General features: G+C 38.3%; 1 protein-coding gene across 2 annotated transcripts in view; it reads left to right on the top strand.

Moving 5' to 3' along the window:
* The window catches only part of SPAG6 (sperm associated antigen 6), a 63,415-nt gene that overhangs the window by 17,471 nt on the left and 17,995 nt on the right, over positions 1 to 27,949 (top strand). For both annotated transcript variants that reach the window (XM_046012901.1, XM_046012902.1), the window contains exons 4-7: positions 3,585 to 3,768; positions 23,457 to 23,662; positions 24,537 to 24,710; positions 25,872 to 26,024. In XM_046012901.1, coding sequence (XP_045868857.1) covers positions 3,585 to 3,768; positions 23,457 to 23,662; positions 24,537 to 24,710; positions 25,872 to 26,024 — 717 coding nt within the window. The remainder of the gene's footprint in view (positions 1 to 3,584; positions 3,769 to 23,456; positions 23,663 to 24,536; positions 24,711 to 25,871; positions 26,025 to 27,949) is intronic.

Below are 27,949 nucleotides of genomic sequence, written 5' to 3' on the forward strand. Positions count from 1 at the left end.
ATCTGCTAGTTTGGGCATAGTTGCAAGCTTATAGGCATTCGAATGTCAGGATGTTAATACAACCTTTAAGTCTTTGAACTGCACATAATAATAACTTTAGGGTATTTTATCTTGGGAGTGATAGGCAGCTTTTTTCCATTACTGTTAATATAAGAAAACAGACTACACAATTTTTAGTGGGATTATGTATAAAGCAGTATTTCTGTGTATGAGAGTCTTAAACCTGTAGGATCAGTCTTTGAGAGCTGTATGGAGCCTTAGGCAAATAAAAAGTTGTTTTCAGCAATCCATATATGCAGGCGAAATCTGGTTAGTGTAAACTGTAAGAGGCAGTTTGGAAGCAAGGAGGGAGGGAGGGAAGCATACAAAAGGAAGCAGAATACATGTAATAGAAGGTTTTATGAAGCATTTTATACCAGGTATGTAAGCATGTCAGTCCTTTTAAGGGTCATCTAAGAGTGCCCCAATTTTCCCCCTTCCTGTCCAGTTCTACTCTATGTTTCTGTACAGCACCACCTAGCAATAGTTAAGGACGTTCCTATAGAGAGGGTCTGTTTATTCCATTCTGTTAGTTTATCATAGCCTAAGGATATATATTTCTTGACATATTTTTAAGATTAAATTCCTACTTGTGTAACCAAATGACAAACAATCTAACTTAAAAATGGGCAGAAGACTTGAAGAGACATCTATATGCATACAAAGCAGATACACACATGGCCAGTGAAGATGAAAAGATGTTCAATAGCACAAGTCATTAGGAAATGCAAATCAGAAGCCCAGGAAGATATCACTTTACCTACTAGAATGGCCATGATAAAAAAAAAGAAAAGAAAAAATAATGAGTGTTAGTGAAGCTTTGGAGAAATTGGAGCCCTCGTACACTGCTGATAGGAGTGTAAAATGGTGCAGCTGCTGTAAACAGTCTGGCAGTCAAGTGAAATATAACTACCACATGACCCAGCAGTGAGACTCCTAGTTAGATTTCCCCCCAAAATTGAAAACAGGTGTTGAAACAAAACTTGTACACAAATGTTTACAGCAGCATTATTCACTATAACAAAAGAATGACTGGATAAACAAAATGTTGGACATCCATATCTTGGAATATTATCAGTCGTAAAAAGGAAAGCATGCTGACACACGCTACAACGTGGATTAACCCTTGAAAACGTTACACTAAGAGAAAGAAGCCAGATACAAAGGCTGCATGTTGTATGAGTCCACTTATGGGAAATTTATAGAACATGCAGATCCACAGAGACAGAAGCGGATTAGTGATTGCCAGGGGTCGGAGGGAGGGGAAAGAAGGGTGACTCCTTAACGTGTGTGAGGTTTCTTCTTGGGCTAATGAGAATATTCTGGAACTGGATGGTGAAGTTTGCACAACACCGTGAATGTGCTAAATGCCATTGAGTTGTGCACTTTAAAATGGTTAAAGTAGTAAATATTACATATATTTTACCAGAATTAAAAAAAAATCCCAATTGTTAAAAATTTTGTCCTATTTTTATACATTGGAGAGTCATTTACTGACTGTCTTATCTCTCTGAGGAGTCTCAGAAATTTTAGTTTTCTTGCAGGTGTTCCTTCTGTCGTCAAGTACTGTTAGACTTTGTTCTTCCTGGACTCTTAGCTCCTTCTTTCCAGGGCAGGGTCTGTGTTTTGGTATCCCACCAAGAAGGCGCCTGGGTGGCTCAGTGGGTTAAGCCGCTGCCTTCGGCTCGGGTCATGATCTCGGGGTCCTGGGATCGAGTCCCGCATCGGGCTCTCTGCTCAGCAGGGAGCCTGCTTCCCTCTCTCTCTCTCTCTGCCTGCCTCTCTGTCTACTTGTGATCTCTCTCTGTCAAATAAATAAATAAAATCTTAAAAAAAAAAAAAAAAGAAGGTGCTCAATAGATCTAATTGTGAATGAGTGTCCATTAGTTGTAAAGAGACAAAAAAGTGCTAGGGTAGAAGTGAGGGGAAAGTGAGAATGTGAGTCAGTATTCCCAGACTTCTGTCTCCTTCATCTACTAGTCCTTTAACTCATTTCTCACAGGATTTAATCTCTTCTTTATGAGGTACAAAGTCCCTGGCATGGCTTTTTTTTTTTTTTTAAGGCAATTCTTTTGGCGAGGAATGGGAGAGAAGAGAGGAATTTGGAGAAGTGGAAAGTAGGAAAAAGGGGAAATGAGATCAGACAGTGTGAATTATAGGCACTGTAGTTAGCAGTGACTATTGATGGCCAGTAAATTGTGAATTTGAAAATTCTGCCATATAAACAGTCACCTTAGCTTAAGGTGATGACAAGAAATGTATCACCAGTATTTTTCCATGATTGTAAGAAAATAATGCAAAGCTACTTTAAAACTCTAAGTTTTATAGTAAGTTAGTAGATATTTGGTTACCGACATAAAATTAACCTTTATAACAAATATTTTAATATCTATATATGTTAACATTTATGAAACTAAAGAAATAAATCAAAACATCATTATTGACATACAGTATTTCTTATATCATTAACATATACCAATTTTTGAGATATAATACATTAAAATATACTTGATGTATTTTTCTCACTCCTATAATCTTTGTTGTATCTTAATCTTTTAACCAGAGTAAATAACATACTTTCAAAACAGATGCCATAGTCACCCAGTCACTCTTAGTAGGCAGTGTAAAGAAACAGAAACTTGGAATCTATAATAGGGGGTTATCTGGGTTCTACTAATAAGGGACAGAGACTGTTATTATGTCATTAGACTAATGAAACAATAGTGAGTGTTATAGTCAAATACTTCCTAATACATTTAATTTTTTTTAGTTATATGAAGAAAAACATGTTAATCTTGTGTTTCAGTTTTATTATTTCTCAATCTGATAAATTTTGTATAAAAATTTTATAAGTGTGAAGCATTACTTAACATTCACCTAACAGTAAGTCATTTGTATTTATTGTTTTAAAAAAGCATTTCCGAGAGGGGATAAATAACACGTCCCCTTGTTTGGTTAGTTTATTTTTAGGAAAGGTTTTAAAAGGTATCATGGGTGTTTTGCCTTTATGTTTATCCAACAATTGGTAGTACATTTTGAAAGATGGTTGTTATTTCAGGATAACTTGGGACACCAAAAGATTAGTTGAGGTCATGAAAGGCCTACCATGCTTAGAGACTGAGGGCAAGTAAAGGAAATGAATTTGTCAGTGGAAAGTTTTGTTGCACATGCTAACAATCTAAGAGTTCCCATGGGTCAAGCAAATACTTTTCCGTGTGATACAGATACAGAAAATCTCATTATTTTATGAATTGGTAGGAAATACAATGTTTATAATTCATTTCATACAGTTTCCAAATGAATGTTTCAGAATAAAACATTTGAAATGTCATTTAAGACTTACATTATTTCAGTTTAGTTACTGAACAAAAGCAGTAGGGAAACATCAAAAAATGATTTTGCAGGATGTTTTTTGTCCTTTGGGTTTAAAAGCTGTTGAGCTTTATTTATATTAATGTCATTTTTATGTTGGTCTTGGTCTATTTTAACTTTTGGTTTTATAAGTGCTTAACTCACTTGGAGTTTTATCTATTTTATCATTGTAGCGTTTTTACAAGAAAGCAGCTGCCTTTGTGTTACGAGCAGTTGGTAAACATTCTCCTCAACTAGCTCAAGCGATAGTTGATTGTGGAGCACTGGATACGCTGGTGATATGCTTGGAAGATTTTGACCCTGGAGTCAAGGAGGCTGCAGCTTGGGCACTTGGATATATTGCAAGACATAATGCAGGTAATGGAGCATATCTGAAAACAGGATTATTAAAATTTAGATTTATTAGGTAAATCTGGTTTTGCTTAGTGAACTATGGATGCAGTTTTAATGATGTTTCCATACATTATGGGAGATAAGTTTTGAATGATGGCCAAGTTATTTGGATCACAAATTCACAAAAACCTACACATTTCAGTCTTGGAAGAAGATATATGCAAATGACACAACTGATAAAGGGTTAATATCCAAAATCTACAAAGAACTTATCAAACTTAACACCCCAAAAAACAAATTATCCAGTTAAGAAGTGGGTAGAAGACATGAATAGACATTTTTCCGAAGAAGACATCCAGATGGCTAACAGACACATGAAAGGATGCTCGCCATCACTCATCATCAGGGAAATACCAATCAAAACCACGATGAGATACCACCTCACACCTGTCAGAATGGCTAAAATTAACAACATGGGAAACAACATGTTGATGAAGATGTGGAGAAAGGGGAACCCTTTTTCTCCACCACTGTTGGTGGGAATGCACGCTAGTTCAGTCACTCTGGAAAACAGTATGGAGTTTCCTAAAGAAGGTAAAAATAGAACTACCCTATGATCTAGCAATTGCACTACTAAATATTTACCCACAGGATACAAAAATACTGATTTGAAGGGGCACACGTACCCTGGTGTTCACTGCAGCATGATTAACAATAGTCAAATTATGGAAAGAACCCAAATATCCATCAACTGATGAATGGATAAAGAAGATTTGGTATATTGCTGGAGGGAGGTGGGTGAGCAAAGGGGGATAATAGGGTAGTGGGCATTAAGGAGGGCACTTAATTTAATGAGCACTAGGGGTTATATACAAGTGATGAACCACTAAATTCTACCCCTGAAACTAATAATACACTATATGTTAACTAACTTGAATTTAAATAAACTCTATAAATAAATAAAATAAAATACAAATCTACTAATATATATATACATATATATCTTACAAGTACATATATAATGGAATGTTACTTGGCCATCAAAAAAAAAAGAAGAATGAAATTTTGCCATTTGCTCTTAAAAAAAAGAGGGGGGTACCTGGGTGGCTCAGTGGGTTAAGCCTCTGCCTTCAGCTCAGGTCATGATCCCAGGGTCCTGGGATGGAGCCCCGCATCGGGTTCTCTACTCAGCAGGGAGCCTGCTTCCTCCTTTCTCTCTGCCTGCCTCTCTGCCTACTTGTGATCTCTGTCTGTCAAATAAATAAATAAAATCTTAAAAAGAAATTTTGCCATTTGCAGTGATGTGGATGGAGCTAGAGAGTATTAGGCTAAGCAAAATGAGTCAGTCAGAGAAAGACAAATACCATATGATTTCACTCATGTGTGGAATTTAAGAAACAAAACATAAACATAGGGGAAGGGAAGAAAAAGAGAGAAGGAAGCAAACCATAAGCGTCTCTTAACTGTAGAGAACAAACTGAGGGTTGCTGGAGGGGAGGTGGGTGGGTGATGGGCTAAATGGACGGTAGGTATTAAGGAGGGTACTTGTGATTAGCACTGGGTGTTACATGTAAGTGATGAATCACTAAATTCTACTCCTGAAACCAATATTACACTGTATGTTAACTAAAATTCAAATAAAAATTTGAAAAGAAAAAAAAATCCCTACACATTTCAGTCCTTACCGTAGTTATTAGAAGAGAAATTTGAAGATAGAAAGAGGCAGGTAGTGGCGAGTAAGGAGAGTGAGATATTGATGAATTCTCAAAGATGTTGGTAAATCGGTTTTCATGATAGGGGTGTTCTAAACCAGGCAGGAGACTTAGCACATGGATGAATAATGAATAATGAATAATAATGAAGAGATATGGACATGATAACCTTATAGAATATATTTGTATTGAGCCCATATTGGGCAAGAGGGAGGAGAAAGAGGAGTACTTCCTCTTAGATACTGACAGCTCAATGAAGTCATCAAGAAGGACATGGACCTCTTGTGTGAAGTTCATGCTGACACACCTGATTGGTAAAGAATATAGAGGATACAAAATTGCCCCCACCACTTTACAGAAGTTGCTAAACAATATGAACATATAATACAACAAGAAAATACAATTTTAAAACAAACATATGTAAAAATGATCAACTTCGCTAGTAATCAACTGCATATTAAAACATCAGTGAAGATGTCTTTCCCCATCTATTATTTTTTAATAAAAATGTTTTTATTTTTATTAAAAGTAAAAAAAGAGTAAAGCTGATATAGCCAAATGATTAAGAGCACTGTGGCATTAGACGGGATCTAAGTTTGAGTCCAAGTTCTACCACTTAGTTTCTGTATAACCTTGGACCTGGCTTTTAAACGTCCTGAACATTAACTTCCTCATCTGCAAAAGATGGTACCTAAAAGTGGGTGTTTCAGAATTCTGTTGTGAGCTCAATGAGATAATATATACAGAGCACTTAGACCAGTACTTGGTATATGGTAAATATTCAATAAATATAAAATATTAGTATGTTTATGGCCATTGGTGGAGGCACTACAACTCTTTAAACTTGTGGAAAGCAGTTTGGCAAAACTAATCTAAGTCACGAAAGAGTTCGTGGTTACTCTAAAAATCCTACTTTGGGAATTCATTCTAAGGGAAGAATCCCACAGAATGAGAAACTTATATTCATGCAAATGTTATTATAGCATTATTTGTAATATCAAAAACCCTCAAATATTTGGCAGGACTTTAGTGGTTAAATTATGGTGGTTTTTACTTAATGGAATTTCACTTGGCAAATTAAAAAGATAATTATGAATCCTACATGGTAATACAGAAACATGATTGTAATGTAAAAAAAGAGATAAAATTATATATTGCAATATAATAATGTAAAATTTGTGTGAACATCAGTTGCAAAGAAATACATGTTTGTGTTACTAGGGTGATAGAATTAAGGATACATTTTCTTTGCTTTCCAGATTTTTCAATGTATGTGTGTATGTGTAAAACGATAGCTACCACTTATGGAGTACTTAACTGTGTGCCTGGCTCTGTGCAGTATGCTTCCGATGTATTATCTAATTTTGATTATAACTACCCATAGAGTATGAAAGAAAATGATACAAAAATAAACGGAGAAAGAAAACTATTGTCATGCTTAGAATGATTCTGAATTAGTATATTAAAATGATTTCCTTAATATCTGGATTTTGGTTTTCCAAATAGGATCACCTTAGGACTCTTGTTTAATATACATTTATAGAGGAAACTAAGGCAGTTTTTCCTTTTTGAGATTCATTTATTTGTTTGAGAGAGAGAGAATGGGGGACGAAGGGGCAGAGAGAGAGAGAGAATCTCAAGCAGACTCCCCACTGAGCGTGGAACCAACAGGGGGCTTGCTTTCCACAACCCCAAGATTATGACCTGAGCCCAAATCAAGAGTTGGATGCTTAACCAACTGATCCACCCAGAAGTCTCTAAGGCAGTGTTTTAAATCAGAAGCTGGTATCACAGGAAGCTGGTTATCATATTTAGTTTTGGGTTTTTGTTGTTGTTATTGTTACTTTTGGTCAGAGGACTTTATTGCAAACAGATTATAACATGAGTATTTCAAAAGGTGCTGCAAAGGAGCTTTGAGGGACTGCTGTACAGATATATTTTCAGGCAGGTGCCTATAAATAACCTTTCTATATCTCCCTATTGTTGAGTCTGAGGCTAAATGATTATAGTTCATAAATAGGATCCGTGTTAAGGATTTCATTCCAATTTCTTGCTATAACATGGCTCTCACATGGAATTCCCTCTGTAATTTCAATATTTCACAGTAGTTAGGGATCTGGGACCCAGAAGCTCCCAGAAGAGATTACTGCATAGATTTCTCTGAAGGAAAGGGAATTGATGCCCAGTAGGCAATAAAAGAAATCATCGTTCACATCCTGAATCAGTGAGAATAGAGAGTTTTCCTCTAAATAACCTGATTTCTTTTTCAGTGATTTCCTAAAGATACAATATGTTAGATTAATGGGAGGACATTCATTCAGTGTTTTGTTCTTCTATTAGAAGAATGTTTTATTAGGCAGTTCAAGAAATAGAACCCTTAAATGGAAATGCAAAAGAAATAAAGTATACCTTTAAGGGCAATAGAAGGAAAAGGTTTTGTGTCAGGAAACAAAAATAAAGTAAGTGTGCAATTAGTAGAAGAGAAAAATCAATAGGCACCATCTGTCTTGTTTTTATTTGAACAATTCAATTTCTGAAAGTTACTTCTATGTGTAGATAAGCATTTTACATAATCAAAGGGAACTAGGGATTAACAACCCGAAATGGTATGGGGTTTCTTTTCTTTTTAAACTCCGTATAAATCATGTCATTACATTTCTATGGTTGAATCAGCAGTCACTGAATATTCTTGATGTAGCTACCTCTTACTTTGAAGGGAAATAAGCTATTTCTTTATATTTTCTCTGGCTTTTTAAATAAAAGCTGAGGTGACTTCTACTGGTTCTTCTTCCTTCTTGCTGGATTCTCCCACTCCACAGCATTATTCTGTGAACATATTTACCTCATCAATGTCACCCTCTCTCATCTGAGGATTAGTCTTGCTTTTGGAGATACAAGGGCCCAGAGGGCCCATGAGGCCCAGAGCCTGTGTGGACCGGAAGTGTGAGGGGCGAGGAAGAAGGAAACTTGGGTCTCTGCAGGTGCAGTGTTTCCGTGTGGAGGAGCCCAGAGGGGCGCTTCGCCCTCTCCAGGCCCTGCTTCCCTGCTCCCCATTGGCAGCCTTTCTCTTGGTTCCACACTGTGTGGAGTACAGCAGCCTCTCCAATGACCTTGTAGCGGGGGTGTGGCCGCAGTGAGAGTAGGACTTGGGACTAAGGTGAGAACAATAGCCTGGCTGGAGGGATGAGGAAGGAGGAGCCCTACAAGGGTTTTGTAGGAATAATTTTCCACATTTGGTCTCAAAAATAAGTTTTAAGTGTTTCTTTTGGGAGCTTTAGCTGGATATGCCGTCTCTTAGAAACTCTTGCTGTCTTAGAGTAAACTTTGTTCTCAAGCCTGGCAAAAAGGAATACAGTAATTTGGTTAGGTGTTCTAAAACATTCTAATCATTAATATAATTGTCATATTATATAGATGAGGGAACTGCAGTAGAGAGGGGAAAGATTTATTCTGGCCAGGCAACGATTTATAGTGTAACTGCTTGGCAATTACTCAAAATCTTTCAGAGATTCTTCCTTTTTATAGTGTGAGAAAGTATAGTGTATGAGAGCCCATCATTCTTCCTTTTAAGCTCCTTGTTGTATCTGAAAGTCTTGCCAGATACCTCTGTTTTTAATCCCTGATGGCTGGTTTCCACATGTGTGACTATCCTTTCTCCTATAGACTTGATTGATGTCCACAGGACTAAATCAAATGAGAGATTCCCATCCCGGCTCAATGGCAGTTAGGAGATGAGAGTGCCAAGATGAGCAGTGCTGACAGGAATTGGCCGGTTTGGACACTACAGAAACATTTAGTAGATTATATTCTGTTTGCTAAACAGATAATATAAAGAAAGACTCCAGATTGAGCTGGCCAGCCTGGTTCTTTTATGTCTTGTATAGAATGATGACATGATAAAAAGAAAAGAACATTTTAAAATTCAGAATTTTTGCAAATATTCTTTTCATGTCACCCATCTATAAATACCAATAGGCTAAATCATGTGGAATAGGCTTAAGAAGCAGTAATTAACTTTTGAAAAATCCACATATTCATGACAAATATCTGAGATAACAAGAGACCTTGTGTTGTGGGAATGAAGGGGTGAAGGGGACTACAGCCTGGTAATGAAAAATTATTTTAAAAGCCCTACAGACAACTGTCTTTACTGATGCCTGTAGATAATAATGTTGATTTTTTTACTGACTTTTTGTTTTTACAACTTCTTTTATCTTGGAGGGGTTGAGGAATACATAAGCATAGAAGCAAATGAAGTATATGGGATTATATGTATTACATGTTACACCTCTTTTGATCCTAACATTGATTTCCACAAATAAATCTTCTACTTATTTAAATGTTGGTGGAAAAAGGTGAAGTGAAAATAAATGTTTCTTCTGTGTTCTTTTGGTATGGAGACCAAGTGTGTTAAACAAAGAAACACTTTAATTATAACTACTCCATAGTTACCTCACTTGTTAGTCATTTTTAGGGTGTTTGTGTGCTAGTAGAAGAAAAAAATATGTTGTCAGTTCTTCTGTATTTTTATTTATTGTGATTTTTAAAGTTATAAATTCTTGATTGATAAACTCTTCTGAGGTTATTTTTGTGCATGTTCTTTTAGAATTCAGAATATAGAACAATACCATATACTCTTGTAATCTTAAATTCCCAAATCACTGAGACTATTAACTTTATGTATGAGGCCAGTGAACAATTTCTTTATTGCCATCATCATCATCATCATAATCATCAAAAAGTATCTGAGGCACTTATGTGTATGTTACCGTGTCTTCAAAGTAAAATAATTTGACTAATATCTCCAGGATTTTACAGTCTAAGATAGAAAAATTGATAGAGATGAGCATAAACGTCATCTGCACAGCTGGGCACGTTAGACAGAAATACTGTGCTGTCTTAAGAGAACATATACAGTATACTGGGGGATTCTAAGTTGAACCAAGTGAAAAGTGAATTACGAGTGATGCTTTTTGTACCATCGCAGGAAAGGAAATCTTTATATTGTTCTTAAGAACCTAGTTACCTCCAGATAACCGCTGCACAGACTTTGGGCATAGAAATAGAAAGCGGTGACATTGATAGTGCAGTTATAGGAGAAAGGAAAGCCCTCTACCCACTAAAATACTTTGTCTACAGATGCCACCCAAGATTCTTTTAGCCCGAGGCTTCGTTTTCTGTCTGGTGCAAGTATCTGCACAAGAACTGTCACAAAATGTGTGCTGAGTAGATCCAGAGAAGAGTATTTTTATCCCACTAGTTTAGAAATAAATCAAGTTTGAACAGTGGATCATAACACATTTTGGGGTTTTGAATTCGGTTTATTTTCCAATCACTAGTGTATAAAACCTTCTAAAACACCTTTTAGATGGGGGGGGACTCTTTATTTACATCTGAATTTCTAGAAGTGCATTAGTCGTAGTGTATTTGACTGAAATTTGAAAGTACTGCAATTAAGCATTTCACAAACATCCATGGACAAGAGAATTTCCTTCTTAAAAACTTAGGACTTTGTTAGCATAAGAATCTTTGAGGGTGCCTTGGTGGTGCAGTCGGTTGAGACTTCCCCTCTTGGTTTCTTGGTTTCTGCTCAGGTTGTGAGGGGTGGTGAGGTGGAGCCCCATGTTAGGCTCTGCGCTCAGCAGGGAGTCCGCTTGAGACTCTCTCTCTGCCCCACCCTGCCACCTAAAAAAAAAAAAGGATTGTACTTTGAAATAAGCCATGTTCATCATCTTATTATCTTATCATAAATCTTAAAATCCATTGTCAGCAGGGAAAATAGTTATTGCTTAATTACCATGTTAGCTGGCTGATTTTGTAGTTAACTTTTGGCCTACTTTGCTCTCATCTGTGACTGTAGATGAATGAACCAAGTTGCTCTAAAAATGTAGTGTAAGTTAATTGCATCAAAGCAAGGACCAATTGCATCAAAGCAATTGCTCAAGAAAGGGCCTCTGACCTTGAAAAGGTATTAACTGAAGTTATGTAACTTGTGCAATAATTCTATTACTAGCCATTTCTCTGTATCTCCTTTGATTCTAAACTACAGCTTTACCAACGTGGTCGTGCACTAGTCACATGTTACTGTCACCTACTTGAATGGGGACGAGGGGATCTGAGGAACTAAGTTGTTATCTACTTCTAATATAAATTTAAAAATTGATAAACTAGTGCAATTACTGGAGATTTTTTAGGTATGATCAAAGCAACCTGAGTGTGAATCTACTTTCTCAGCTGTAGACTTTTTGAAATCTAAATACGGATTGAGTATTTCCAGTGAAGATTTAGAGGCCAAACTGAGATGTACCAAAGTGCAAAATACACACTAGATTTCCAAAAATTAATATGAAAAAAAGAATGTGAAATATCTCATTAAATTTTTGAATATTGATTGCATGTTGAAATTATAATATTTTGGATATATTGTGTTAAATAATGTATTTATTAAAATTTATTTCTCCTATTTTTGCTTTTTAATTGTAGCTATTAGAATTAGCATGCCAGTGCTTTGTGTTTATTTGTTAAAAGGCGATATAGTGGTAATGCTGTGGTCTTAAAAAGTCATTCATAATATTCATGTTTATTAATCAGTGTAACTAAACTGTAGTATGCAGTAAGTTAAGTAATTTGGAACTAAAAATACCATTTGGGGAGAAGTAAATGGTGATTCAACTTTGAGCAATCTCTTACTCTATGTAAGGACTAACATGCACTTTATTTGTAAAGTGACCAGACTGCCAGACTCACACATGGTGAGACCTGATGGTAGAGAGACATCTACTTATAAAATAACCAATTCTGCAGTCTGTATTAGGTTGACCTATATGCAATCACCTACATTCAGTTGGTTTCGATTTAACAAAAATAGCAGTTTTGTGTGGTTCAACCTAAAAATAGCAAGAACTTCAAAAAATGTCAACACTCTCCCCCTTAGTAATTGTAGCTCTGAGCCGCTATCATAAGTAGATACACACATGCATGTGTGTTTGTGTAACCTGTGGAGTTCTAGCTTACCCAGTGGGAGTCAGCCTCCAAGATGCCCTATAGAATTCCTGTGTCCTCATATTCACACCCTTGTACAGGCCCCTCCAACATCATACCAGGACTGGGCTATGTGGCCTCTAGAATATGGCGGCAGTGATGGCAGGGTACTTCGGAGAATAGGTGACCAGATAAAAAAGATTGAGGTATCTGTCCCAGGGTTGTTCTCCCTTTGCTGTCTCTTATTACTTGTTCTGCAGAAAGCCAGCTGCTATGACACGAGGATCGTTAGACGACTTAGGGAAAGGCCCACATGGTGAGGAGCTGAGGTTCCAACAACCAGTAAGAAACTGGAGCTTCCCAACCACTACACTCAGCTGAGTGAGATAATAGATGATGATGTTTGAAGCTGCTGGGTGGGTCGTTTGTTACACAGCAATAGATAACTAATACATAATCTTAATGCACAAAGAGGTTCACTACACTGTACTTCAACATGGCCCAAATCATAATCAAACAAAACAATTAAATGCTCTAAAGCAGGGGAATGGTTTAGTACATTATGGCGTATATTTACTCAGTGGGATATTATGTAATTATTAAAATGTTGAGCTGAATTCATCCTCAGGAATACATGTGGGCAGTGGAAGCCTCTGGGAAGCTTCTAGGAACCACTCAGAAGGAGTCACACCAAGAACCTCGGACCAGGGGTCACTTTTATAAAAGCACCTGGCAAACTTTCTAATCATCCAATGTTTCATTTGTCTCCCTTTTCTGTTTCCTCTCGTGGTGTGTTCCTGCAGAGAGTCCAGCAGAGCCCCAGCCGCCCTTCACTGTCCAGCCTTCTCCTGATGCCCTTGCCTGAGCAGCTTGAAGGCAGGGACTTAAAACTGGGCTGGAGCAAAGGAAGTGTGCCAGGGATGTCGCAATCATACAAGGCACCCTTTCCGCTTCAGTTTACTCGTTTTGAAGCAGCATGCAAAACTGGAGGCAGAGTGAAGCTACAGCCATGGCTGCAGTATCATATGCTCATCTAGCAACTAGAAAACAAAATGAAAACATTTCTACGCACAAAAAGTAAATTTTGTCAAAGATCTGATTCCCAGTAATGAATCATCAGTCTCTTCGTGGATGGAGCACCACGAACCCTCTTCGTAGCTTTTGCCTCCTTCTATTTAGCTTAGTCTTAGCTGTGAAGTCATTATAAGTCAAAACAAACAAAAAAGCCAAAATTTGGGTGTTTTAAAAATTGCTCTTGATCTTATGTTACCTATTAACTTCCAAGGCCATCCCCAAGTCTCTCATTTCCCACATTCTCTTTCTAATGTCTCCACTACTTCTCCTTAACCATATTTTGAAGCTGCTTTTTATATTTGAGCCCTGTAAGTGCGCCGTCCATCCCAGCTGATTGTAATTTCTTACTAGGGCACCATTAACTCCAGATCAATGGCTTACTTGACTCACTTGACTTTTTAAAGGAGCCAGAATTATTTAACCTTCAAAGCATACTTATGGATGTTAACCCTTCATCTCTCAAACTCTCAACCCACGTGTACAAGTTAGACTGATGGCTCTGAAGACTGGAGGGATGTAGTGTGGCAATAACGAGAGCAGGAAAAATGACATCTGTGGAGTGGGGGAAATACATAAAAATTTTTCATTATACTATGCAAATTCTCTCCCCACCCTTTTCTCACCCTGCAACTGGAGAGGTCTGTCTCTCAGCTCAGAATTATAGAAGATTTGTTGGGGTGCCTGGGTGGCTCAGTGGGTTAAGTCTCTGCCTCCAGCTCAGGTCATGATCTCAGGGTCCTGGGATCGAGCCCCGCATCAGGCTCTCTGCTTGGCGGGGAGCCTGCTTCTCCCTCTCTCTCTGCCTGCCTCTCTGCCTACTTGTGGTCTCTCTCTCTGTCAAATAAAATCTTTAAAAAAAATTAAATTAGAGAGGACTTGTTACCTACAGAGGGATGTTGCCTCTCTCAGATGTGTTGGTGAAGAATAAAGCCAGCCTCTATGATGGCCTCCCAACCTCCAGTGACGCCCACCTCCTCCTAGTCACATCCTCGTGTAGCCTCCTCCTACTTTTTACCAGTGAGATATAGCAGAAGTGATGGTATGTGACTTCTGAGGTTAGATTATGAAAGGCTGCAGGCTTTGTCTTGGGTTCTGACTTTTGGTTCCCTGTCCCTCACTCTGGGGGAGGCCTCATCATAAGGAATCTATGGGCGGGCTCCAGAAATGGGGGAGGATCTGATGAAGGCTTCTTCCAACATTCCTGTGAGTGTGCTTAGAAGCAGGTCCTCTAGACCCAGTGGAGCCCTGGATAACAGCAGCCCTAATGGATATCCCATCCCAACTGCAGCCTAGTGCAAGGCCCCAGCCTGAACCACCCAGCTGAGCTGCTCCCGGATTCCTGACCTACAGAAACCCAACATAGTAAATGTTTCCTGTTTGAAGCAGCTAAGTTGGTGTGATTTGTTACACAGCAGTAGATTTGCTGGGTTAGACTAAAAACAGGACAGATTTCTTCCACTTTGAAAGTGATATTCCCAAACTCATACTGGAGTATGGTCAGTATATAACTGGCTTTAGCAATTGCAACACCATATTTGGCTTTTACTATAATTTTACCAAATCATGAAAAGTTTGATTGAATGGAGTGACTTTTATAACATAAGATTAGCATCTTTAGTGTGTAGCCAAGTTTTAAAGGTATCTTTTACCTGCTTTATTAAAAAAGGTTTTAAAGTGATAGTGATATATTTTACAACCAGATGCAAAAACATCCTATCTTTAAATGGATAAACAGAGAAATGATGATTCATGATGTTCTTTTAGTTTTTAGCATGACTTGTCGTAGGGTTTAGAGACTGATTAAAAATGGTGTTTGCAAAAATAATTTAAAAAGCAATAAAGTTAAAAGAAATTAGAGTTCCTGAGGTGTTCGATTTGCCTACTGATTTCGGAATTAGTGTGTTAAATTCATAGTATTTTTTTTTCCTTTTTTCTTTTTGAAGAGCCTCTTCATTTTGAGTCCTTTTTATGAATTCTCCGGATAGACCACTTAATTTTGCTTAAAGTCTTCGCTTCTACATCTCCATCATGAGCAGCAAAATTAGCTAAGTATCGTAACATATATTTAGATTAATTCTTTAATTGCAGGCCAACTTTTAGTTTTTCATCAGCTTCTTGAAATTTGCCGCTGAAATTTTTTTATTTTACTTTTATTTATTTTAAGATTTTATTTATTTATTTGACAGAGAGAGATCACAAGTAGGCAGAGAGGCAGACAGAGAGAGAGAGGGAAGCAGGCTCCCTGCTGAGCAGAAAGCCTGATGCGGGGCTCGATCCCAGGACACTGAGATCATGACCTGAGCCGAGGGCAGAGGCTTAACCCACTGAGCCAACCAGGCGCCCCTATATTTTATTTTAATTTATTTTATTTACAGTGGTTCTTTTATGACTCTAAAACATGACTTCAAGAATCAAAGGTAGATTCCACATCCAGAGCCTCCCATAGGTCATTTTAGAAGGTATAAATTTTAAGCCCAGGGTTGTGAAGTGCTGGTTGGAAGCTGTAGCTGGCCCATGGATGGATGTGGGATGCGTTTTATTTGGCTGGCACTATATTGTCTCATGGAGTGTTCTTTAAGAAAAAAAAAAAGTGCCAACACTTAAAAAACCAGGTGATTTCACATTAAAAATCAGATTTCTGGCTTCTCAAAACATAAGATCTGACAACAGCAGGCCTATGTTCCTACACGGCAACACCAGGCTCAAGCTAAGTCGTTGCTGCTGCTTGTAGCTGGTGCATGTACTTTTCCAGTTTTCTACTGCCCCCCCTCCCCCGCCATTGTTTTTCTTACACTCTCTGACTTCACTTATTTGAATTACTTGCCTGAGCCCTGTGGAGATTTGAGTTTACCGGTAGTTCCAGCTTGAAACAAACAATTGCCACAGCAATTAAGAGGAAGGGGTTGAAGCCACTGTGAGCATTATAAAAGCAAAATGCCTGTTCCCTGACTTCCCTGTTTTACCTGTCATAGCCATGCCTATTATACACTGATGGGCATTTCTGTCTCTTCTAGTCAACAGAAAGTCATTTCTAGTATTCCATTCAGCCCGATGTAGAGAGTACTAATTTTATGAGTCGTGGTGTTTTTAGAAGTCCTCCCTTTATGCCGTGTCTCTTTGTTTTATAATTAAAGTGTCTGGAGCATTTTTTATTTTTCTGTATTAAAGGTTTTGATCCATTGAAGCTGTAATCCTTCACACCTCTTAGTGAGAGAGTATTACAAGTTCAGCCTTTATTTTGTTTAGAAAACAAAAAACAAAAACACAAACCCAGGTCAGCACAGAATAAAATTCTCAAGAAAGGGCAACTGTGTGAGAAGCAATGAGTTCTCACCCAAATTTTTCATATTAAGAATATTCAAAGAATTTTATGTACATAAGCCTTTACAAATGCTGGTAGAAAGGATCATGGAAAACCTGAGAGAGGCAGAGAGAAGTGTGGCAGGTGACCACTCTTGTCACAGTCCCATGGAGGATGCTGTTTTCCTTCCTTCACTCAATAGTGAATAGTTCACGAGGCCCAACAGGACCAGCTATTCCCTTACTGAAAACAGCTGACCGGCAAGTCTGAGAACTGTATATTTAGTTGTCTACATGTCTGCCGTAAATGACCGTCATTATTATTTATGAAAAAGAAAGTGCTATTGGATAGTTGTAGTCCCTCTGACAGTTTGCAGTCTAAAAAATGATTACAAATGAATAATGCTTCACATTTTTAAAATATAATATTTTAACTTAAATGTAATAAGGGCATACATTAAGGCAAGAGGGCAAGTGTGAAAAAGTAAATGGATAATATTTCTGTATTAATAATTTTCAAAAGATTTTTAATTTTCAGAATGCTTAAAGGAGACATACATTCCCATCATTTTTTTTTAAAGATTTTATTTATTTATTTGACAGACAGAGATCACAAGTAGGCAGAGAGGCAGGCAGAGAGAGAGGGGGAAGCAGGCTCCCTGCCTGAGCAGGGAGCCTGATGGCAGGGCTTGATCCCATGACCCTGGGATCATGACCTGAGCAGAAGGCAGAGGCCTTAACCCACTGAGCCACCCAGGTGCCCCCCCCATCATTTTTAAAATAAGAAAATTCCCTCCATCTTGAAAAATAAGCTAAAATGCTTATATTTATTTTTCCTCTATAATAGTAATACTAGTATAGTTAGCACGGCAGTAGCTGTATGTATTGACAAAAGACATGCTCACATTTCTTTTTAAAAAATTTATAATCACATCAAAGAAAATTTGCCAAATTGAGAAGAAACGTACATCAACAATAGTACCATCAATCCACTATAAATTCTTAGCATGTTGGTATAATATAGAACCCTCTTTCTCTGCATTTTTCTTTGTATAACTACTAATCTTGTTATCTAACAGTAATGATTATGTCAAATGTTATTGCATAAGAAAAGATTTGTTTTCTAAAAACTAATTTTTGAAGATTTATTTAAAATTTAAAATGAAGCCATTTTCAGGCACTAAGATAAATTTCTTGACTCACTGCTTTTCTTTGGTCAAAACTCGTAATGAGCATCTCAATCTGTATCAGTCTTTGATTTCATAAGTATCATAATTAATTGAACAACCAAAACTCATTTTCAAATTAGAGTTAGAAATGAACTCCATGAGATTCCTGTTACGGGAAGTAATTTTTTTTTTTAAAGATTTTATTTATTTATTTGACAGAGAGAGATCACAAGTAGGCAGAGAGGCAGGCAGAGAGAGAGGAGGAAGCAGGCTCCCCACGGAGCAGAGAGCCTGATGCGGGGCTCGATCCCAGGACCCTGAGATCATGACCTGAGCCGAAGGCAGCGGCTTAATCCACTGAGCCACCCAGGCGCCCCATGGGAAGTAATTTTTAAATGTACCAGAATTTGGGGCGCCTGGGTGGCTCAGTGGATTAAGCCTCTACCTTCGGCTCAGGCCATGATCTCAGGGTCCTAGGATCGAGCCCCGCATCGGGCTCTCTGCTCTGTAGGGAGCCTGCTTCCTCCTCTCTCTCTGCCTGCCTCTCTGCCTACTTGTGATCTCTCTCCCTGTCAAATAAATAAAATAAAATCTAAATAAATAAATAAATAATTAAATAAATGTACCAGAATTTGCATGTGCTTTGGTTACCGTTACATTTTCCCAAATAGAGAAGTGTAGGACACAGGAAAGGGGAGAAGCAGGTAATATGGGAAACACTGCCCTGTGTATGCTTTTCCCTGCCCACTCCACAGACTTGATTCCTCGCTTTTCCTTGGTGTACCTTCACCTTTTTCTCTATTCTGCTTCCCCAAGATCTAGTCAGGTTTCTAGGACATAGTAAGCACTTTTAAACACCCAGTGACCAAAAGAAGAGAGGAAAATATGTAAATAGACTGAACATGAGAGAGGACAGGATTATACCAGGATATTCTTGGCTGTATATTATAGAATATCAGATACAAATGGCTTAAAAATAAGGACATTTTTTATTTTACATGACACATAAGCTCAGAGTCAGGGCAGTTCCAAGGTTGGTTATGCAGCTGATCAGTGTCATGGAGGACCCAGATGTTTTTCATTTTTGTACTCAGCCATCCTCTGAATATTGGTGATTTCTTCCGTTATCATTGCAAGATGGATGTAGGAGTTCCAGGCGTCATTCATACACTTGACCATGTCAGCAAAGAGTCGGAGTTTCTGTCTGTATTTATTGATGACAAAGAAAAAACCCTATCACAGATGCTTCTAGTTGACTTCTACTCATGCCTTGGCTGACAAAGGCTACTGGGTAGATACCAACAGTGACTAGCAAAGAAATGCCAGAGGAAGCAACCGTAGGGCAGGGGAGAAAGTTATGCCATAGGAAAAAGAGGAACGACGGAGGCAGGAGGAAATAGTCTGTAGTATGTGTAACGTAGTACGGCGTGCATTCTGTACACCTCCTCTGTCCTCACCTGTACACACACTGCTTTATACCCTGGGTGTGTATGAAGGCAATAGAATACCATCATTTATAAAGAATAGTGTGTTTCTTTTTTTTTTTTTTTTAAGATTTTATTTATTTATTTGACACACAGAGAGATCACAAGTAGGCAGAGAGGCAGGCAGAGAGAGGGGGGAAGCAGGCTCCCTGCTGAGCAGAGAGCCCGATGCTGCGGGGCTCGATCCCAGGACTCTGAGATCAAGACCTGAGTCGAAGGCAGAGACTTAACGCACTGAGCCACCTAAGCACCCCGAGCAGTGTGTTTCTGATCCTAGGTTTTATAGGACCATATAAATCTGGAGATGTGATGTATATGAAATCTTAAGTACAGAATTGGTAAGCCCAACCCATGTTCTTGGAAGCTTCATTACCTTCACAGTAAGTCTTTCTCCAGCCATCCCTAGCCTTCCCCTCATTTACCATCACTTCTCCGGAGAGAATAGAGAACAGCTGAGGCTGGGATTGGGTAACAAGTCAGAAGAACAGAGTTTGCTTTCTTATTAACATTATAGAGTTCAGGAAAAGGAGGATACGGCACTCTAACAGTTATTCAAGGAAAGGATAAAATGCATGGGAATTACAAAGATAATAGATTTTTTTTTAAAAAAAGAACCTAAGTTTTTATTAATAGTAATTTTATTTTTAAAAAATATTATATCTGACAGAGAGAGCACAAGCAAGGGGAGCGACAGAGGGAGAAGTAGGTTCCCTATTGAGAAGGGAGCTTGATATGGGGCTCAATCCCAGGACTCTGGGATGCCCTCCTATTAATAGTACTTTTAGGGGCGCCTGGGTGGCTCAATGGGTTAAAGCCTTTGCCTTCAGCTCAGGTCATGATCTCAGGGTCCAGGGAACCCTCCTACACTGTTGGTGGGAATGCAAGCTGGTGTAACCACTCTGGAAAACAGCATGGAGGTTCCTCAAAATGTTGAAAATAGAGCTACCCTATGACCCAGCAATTGGACTACTGAGTATTTACCCCAAAGATACAAACGTAGTGATCCGAAGGGGCACGTGTACCCGAATGTTTATAGCAGCAATGTCTACAATAGCCAAACTATGGAAAGAACCTAGATGTCCATCAACAGATGAATGGATCAAGAAGATGTGGTATATATACACAATGGAATACTATGCAGCCATCAAAAGAAATGAAATCTTGCCATTTGCGACGACGTGGATGGAACTAAAGGGTATCATGCTTAGTGAAATAAGTCAGTCGGAGAAAGACAACTATCATATGATCTCCCTGATATGAGGACGTGGAGATGCAACGTGGGGGGGTTTGGGAGGTAAGAGAAGAATAAACGAAACAAGATGGGATTGGGAGGGAGACAAACCATAAGTGACTCTTAATCTCACAAAACAAACTGAGGGTTCCTGGGGGGGAGGGGGGTTGGGAGAGGGGGGTGGGGTTATGGACATTGGGGAGGGTATGTGCTATGGTGAGTGCTGTGAAGTGTGTAAACCTGGCGATTCACAGCCCTGTACCCCTGGGGATAAAAATACATTATATGTTTATAAAAAAATAAAAAATAAATGATCTCAGGGTCCTGGGATTGAGCCCCGTATCCAGCCCCAAATCCAGCCCCGCATGTGATATCTGCTCCGCGGGGAGCCTGCTTCCTCCTCTCTCTCTCCCTGCCAGCTTCTCTGCCTACTTGTGATCTCTGTCAAATAAATAAATAAAATCTCTAAAAAAAGTAGTACTTTTAAGCAGTTGTAGTTTACTGCACACTCTTACCTCTTAGAAAATATAAATGAAAATGAGCAAATATATATAGATGAACTAATCTTTATACTCTCAAAATAAATGCAGCTTATCACAAATCTCACTTAGCTTACAATTGGATTATATCCCAGTAAATCCATTGTAAACTGACAATATCTCAGGTTGAAAATGCATTTGCTACACCTACCTACTGCACAGCCTACCTGAAACGTGCTCAAAACACTTCCTAATGGAAGCCTGCAGTTGGGCAAAGTCATCTAACATAGAGCCCAGTTTATAGTAAAGTGCTGAATGTGTCATGTAATTTATTGAATACTGCACCGAAAGTGAAAAACAGAATGGTTGTATGGGTGCAGCATGGTTGTAAGTGTATTGGTTGTTTAGCCTCGTGATCACGCGGCTGGTGTTGCTGAGGCTCGGGGCCGCTGCCCAGCATCACCTGAGAATATTGTGCGGTGTATGTATCACTAGCCTGGGAAAAAATCCAAGTTTCTGCTGAATGTATATTGCTTTTGCACCATCGTAGAGTTGAAAAATATTAAGCCAAACCATCCTATGTCTGGACTGTCTGTGTATATGTTCTAGGTGTCCTTAAATATGTACACATAAAGTCAATATTACCATACAACACATGTATAATTTGGACTGAGCTGAATTAAGTTACTATTATTTTATCTTACTAATTAACATAAAATATGAAAATTGTATCTATAAATTACATAAAATATCGCACTTTATGCTTTCTTTCCATTTCCCTTGGGTGGGGGTGGCAGGAGAGATACAGTAATCACCTGTTTCACCTGCTGTCTTATTGATCTTAAGGCAATTGCAGCAGAATCCCAGAGAAGCTTCTGAGGAATCTGTTATATTGAGAGGTTGATATTCCAGTCTGTTGCTGTTGTCTTTTTTTTTTTAAGCCATTGTCCTTTTATCTGCCTCTCATTCTTCAGATACATATTAACTTCCCAATGTATTTCATATTTCACATTAGATTTTTTAAATTGAAATACAGTTGCTAATCATTGTAGTGTTAATTTGTAGAAGTGTGTCATCTGCACCAGAGTTGAATGAGTCTGGCGCCTAATAACCTTTCATTGATACATGTTTAATAAAAGCATGAGTGAACCATTCACATGATACTAGAACTTCTAAGATAATTATAATAATTGAAGGAAAACAAATATTGAACACTATAACTTGTATTTTCTAGCATTATTCCCTTTTAGAAAATGTGATATCACCAATCTTTTGAAAAATTGAACAGTGTATTTTTTTTAATTAAAGATTTTAAGTGATATGCTAAATAGATAGCTTGGCTATGAAGACATAAATTACCAAGGCACTACAAATCTGGGAAAATGAGAACATAATTTGAAAGGAAGAGATTCTAGAAATGGGTATATGTGATTTAGTAAGAGAGGCCATGAATACAACGAGGGGAGAATCTGTAACTAGGTATGGTGTTTTATGCTTCTCAAAAGACATTTTTTACGTATATATTTTATGGGTCTGTCTGCTTGTTTCCAATTCTCTGTAATTTAAAATGTGTTATTTTTATAGCTGTTTGTCTTGGACATGCAAGCAAATAAACATGTATATCCAAAAGATTTTATTTCTGACATGAAATGGTTAAAATAAATTTATTCCTTTATCTTTACATTAACATTTACATACAAAATATGTTCTTCAGTTGTAGATCTCATTTTATATGTACAGTGAAAATTCACCTTTTAATCCTGAGTAAGTTAAAAAAATCTTTTAAAAGTACTATAAGATGAAAAGAATTTAAAAATTGACATTATTGGCACAAGATTCATGTTAATGTTTACTCATGTAAATAGCACAAAATACTGCCTAATTAGTGTGGTTGGTAAATTTTTGGTACTTTAATTTTCTCTGTTATTGTAAACCATGCATAAAATGCTTGCCTATTGAGAAGTGCAGAATTGTCAGAGCTTAAACAGCTGACATCTGCTTACTCTCTTAAAAAAAAAAAAAAAAGAATAACAAGCCATTTCAGCCTAATCTACCTCAAATGTGTTCATGTAAATGGAGGTCCGTCTATTGACCTGTATTCTTTTCAGCTCAGGATTGGTCCACATGGTTTATGAAACCAGGAGGGCTGATTTGAAATGCAGATGTCGAGACAGTGAAGTACACCCTCCCCTTTTTTCTTTGCTGTATCTGTCAGGGTGAAAAATGGCTTGCACAAGGGTCAGTCACCCATACTCACTTAATTACTTTTCTTGGACCCACAGAACTGTCACAAGCTGTGGTGGATGCGGGAGCTGTTCCTCTTTTAGTACTCTGTATCCAGGAGCCAGAAATTGCTTTGAAAAGGATTGCTGCTTCAGCCCTCAGTGATATTTCAAAGCATTCTCCGGAGTTAGCGCAGACGGTAGTGGACGCAGGAGCTATTGCTCACTTAGCCCAGATGATCCTGAACCCTGATTCTAAATTAAAGGTATTTAAAAATAAAGTTAAAAAACAAACAAATCAGGCTTCTGATTACCTCAGAAAATAGAAATGTGTGTAGATTAATATTAGGCATTTTAAAATAATTAGAAAATTTATCATTGAAAGCAGATATGGGTATGTTGTGTATTTGATATTTTAATATATGTGAGCCTTATGCTATAAAAATCAAACAGTGGACCTGTCTGGTTAAAATATGTGCAATGCTGAAAACTAGGAGTCGCATTGGTATTAACATTAGTCATGAAAATAAGGAATTACGTAATGACTGAATCTCAGGGTTGGAAGGGACCTAAAGATCTTCTAGCCCGCCACTGTTATATTTAAGATTCCATGAAAATTGCCATATTTATCTTAGCCTTTTTTTAATAGCTCCCTAAAATTTTTTGCTTTTCAGCTAATAGTTAATTGTACTTTCCTATTCTAGTAGTTACATTGTATAAGATTCTAAAATTGTTAATGTTAACTAAATAATAGTAAGTTCTTTGAAATGTTACCAGCATGATGCCAAAAATAAGATGTTACTTCTGCTTGATCCTTTTTGTACTACATGTATCATTAAGTATTAATTAAGAAATACTATCATCCAAAGTTCATATTCTTTGATGATCTGCATAGATAAGAGATTTAAAGAGTCCACAGAAGAATGAAGGCATTTAATTTGGGAATTAGGGAATTTAAGAAACTAAGTGTCTCAGTATAAGACTAGGAATTGACAGTCTCAAGACTCCTAAAGTTCTGTCAGAAAAGTAATTGTTTTTTTCCTTCTTATAAAGGAATTTGAGTGTGTATAAATCTGTTTGAATCAGAACTCTGCAGCAAGCTCTATAGCATGTATTTTTATTTTGGTTTTTGCTTAACAGCGCCAGGTCCTTTCAGCTCTTAGTCAGATTGCAAAGCATTCCGTGGATCTGGCAGAAATGGTTGTGGAAGCGGAGATTTTCCCAGTTGTGCTCACCTGCCTGAAGGACAAAGACGAATACGTGAAGAAAAATGCTTCTACTTTAATCAGAGAGATTGCAAAACATACACCTGAGGTAAGTTAAAAAAAAATAACAAATTGTTTTTAAAATCCAGTAATATTTAGCTAGTTATGGTTTTTAAGCAAAACATCAGCTTGTTTGCAGGGCTCAAGTGCTGTGCCACATAATCTGGTTAGTGCAGGGCTTCTCATCCTCAGCACTGTGGACATTTTGGACTAGGTAACTGTTGATCATGGGGGGCTGTCCTCTACAGGACAGGGTGGATGGTCAGCAGCATCCCTGGCCTCTGCCCACTGGACACCAGTAGCACCCCTAACCCCATCCTGATAAAAAGGTCTCCATATGTGGGCCAGATGTTTCCCAGGGGACAAAAGTGCCCCTAGTTGTGAACCACTGGGTTATATCAATGGAATTTCAGCCTAAAATCTCAGTTTCTAATAATTTCCTGCTTTCCATTTCTAGACAGTGGGTGGCATGGACTTTTGTCATCCTTGTCATTCTGGGTCAGCTGGGAGTAGTGAGAGACCACATGCCTCCAGGTCTGAAGAGACCACCAGGCCCACAGCCTAGTATAACCCCTCTGCTCAGATGCTGAAGGAGAAGAGATGAAGCAAATCTGGGTGGATTTTGAAGTCGCATCTTTTTCCGTGTAGATTTTGACCAATCAATTTCATTTCATGAAACTTTAAAGTCCTCATTCTTGATGTCACGTAACGTCTTCATTTGGTTGAGATTTTTCAAGATTGAAGTGCAATCAGCTAGTAGTCATTGCTAGCAGAGAGGAGATAATTAGGCTAGAATGGTTCAAGTCTGACACTGTCTTTTAGCACTCAGTGATTAATGTGCTTCATACTCACACATTGTGATTGGGGGCTTCAGTGTTAACTGGTTATGAACTCGCCCTAGACTTGATGTCTAGGTGAGGAATTTTGACATCTATTGCAATAAGGATAAAAGTCGTGCTATTGATGCATGAAAAACTGAACCCCAGAGTGGTTCCTTGCAATGAGTATGTCTGCACATTTGAAGTAGCAGGATTATTCTGCTTCTCTATTCCTTAATGAATACAACAGTCTCGCTAAATGATATTTCAGATTTCACCAGATGGTTTTTTAGGTCCTAAATAAAAAAAAAAAAATGGGCAAGGTTAAGGTGAGAATTAAAGGTAATCTCATGCTTCATGGTCACGATGCTCTGATTCTCCTCTCCTCCTAGCTTTCGCAGTTGATCGTTAACGCCGGGGGAGTGGCTGCCGTGATTGATTGTATCGGGTCCTGCAAAGGAAACATAAGACTGCCTGGCATCATGATGCTTGGTTATGTAGCAGCTCATTCTGAGAACCTGGCAATGGCAGTGATCATTTCCAAGGTCTGTGCTTGTTTCGTTTCCTCTGATTATTGCAGTGAGATGTACTAAGACAGAACCACACACGAATGCCCTTCCACAGAGTGTAAAATTGAATTGGCTAGAGTGAAAGAATTACCTCAAGAAATTTTCAGCTTTTTTTTCAAGGTTTGTTAGTAAGTTTCCCAAAGGAATGCTTGAAGTAAGGGTTACTTTGCAGAAGCTTAAAGTTTTAGCCAGTGTTTTTTTTTTTTTTTAAAGGATTTTATTTATTTATTTGACAGAGAGAGATCACAAGCAGGCAGAGAGGCAGGCAGAGAGAGAGGAGGAAGCAGGTTCCCTGCTGAGCAGAGAGCCCGATGCGGGGCTCGATCCCAGGACCCTGAGATCATGACCTGAGCCGAAGGCAGCGGCTTAACCCACTGAGCCACCCAGGCGCCCCTTAGCCAGTGTTTAATACTGACAAACTATCAACACTTCTGAGGTTTAGTATAATCTGTAAATATTATAGTATATAATATATAAGTATATAGATACTTAAATATTAAGTATCTATCTCAAAGGATTAACTACATATTTATAGGCATATAAAGCACACTTTGATTCAAAACATCTGTATAGAGGCACCTGGGTGGTTCAGTTGGTTGAGTGTCTGACTCTTGGTTTCAGCTCAGGTCATGATCTTGGGGTCCTGGGATTGAGCCCCACGTCAGGCTCTATGCTCGGTGGGTAGTCAGTCTGCTTGGTGATGCTCTCCCTCGCCCTCTGCCCCTCCTCCTTCCCCTGCTTATGCATGCTTTCTCTCTAAAATAAATAAACAGATCTTTAAAAAAAAAAAACACAACGGTTATAAATGACGTGCCTGATACTCATTTTCATTGTTCTCTGAGGTCTATACATTATCCCCTTTCCTGTCATTTGGGTAAGAGATGACAAGGCTAGCGTATCCTTTCTTTATCTGCCTTCTCTCCCTCAGCTTTCATGAACTGATTTCTCTTCTTAGGTGGAGGAAATTCAGAGCACATACCAGATAGTAATGTTTTTGTTTCCTTGCTCTAGGGATTTGACCTTATCCCAACTCGGTATTAACCGAGGATGGAGTGTACCCTTGGCACATAGTAGGTGCTCAAAAAATATTTGTTGAATGAATAAATATTGATCTCCCAAAGAATGCTTCAAAGGCCGTATGCTTACAGTGTCTCTGGCAACCCTCTAGGGTGTGGGTTTCTTATCAGCATAGAAAACCTGCTGTGTGTTAAACAGAAGTGCGAGGTTTTTTGTTTTTTTCTTTTTTTATCCCTTGCTAATCCTCAGAATAAAGAGGAACCTCAGATCTTTATTTTCTACCAATTCCTTGATAATTCTTTGCTTCACTCCCTTTTTATCCTGCGCTTTTCCTTTTGTTCTTCTATTACCAAAGACTATGATAGTGACTAGAGCAGTAGTGCTTTCTGAAGGGTCGCCATGGGGATATTATTGGGATTTTTGATTGCAGTTCTTTTGTGCATAGAAAGCTTACACATAGGAAGAAGGATGAAAGAAGCAATTACTTTTGCTTCCTGTATTTCTTCCCTCAACTAACCAGGAGGTGCTCCCCTCCTTTGGTCTAGGGTTGCCGCTGGCCTCTCCCACCTAGTTTGCCTTTCAGTTAGTGAAGATTGGGGTGGGGGCAGCAGCAGTTTGAGGCACGCGCCCAGGGCTGCATGATTCTTTCCTTGTCCTATGCGGCACCGTAAGGACCAGTAACAACAACTCCCATTTACACAACGCTTCATAATTCTCAAAGCACATTTCATGCCTTATCTCATTTGATAGTCATTAACAATGGAGGCCCATAGGTCAGAATTTGGGGGGTGGGGATGAAAGTGTCTTTTCTTCCTCTTGCCTTCATTCTTGATATATCCCGGAAGTATGGGGTTTCTGGAAAGTTGCCTCATTCTGGAGACAGA

Source organism: Meles meles, chromosome 7 (genome assembly GCF_922984935.1).
Source record: "Meles meles chromosome 7, mMelMel3.1 paternal haplotype, whole genome shotgun sequence".
NCBI lineage: Eukaryota > Metazoa > Chordata > Mammalia > Carnivora > Mustelidae > Meles > Meles meles.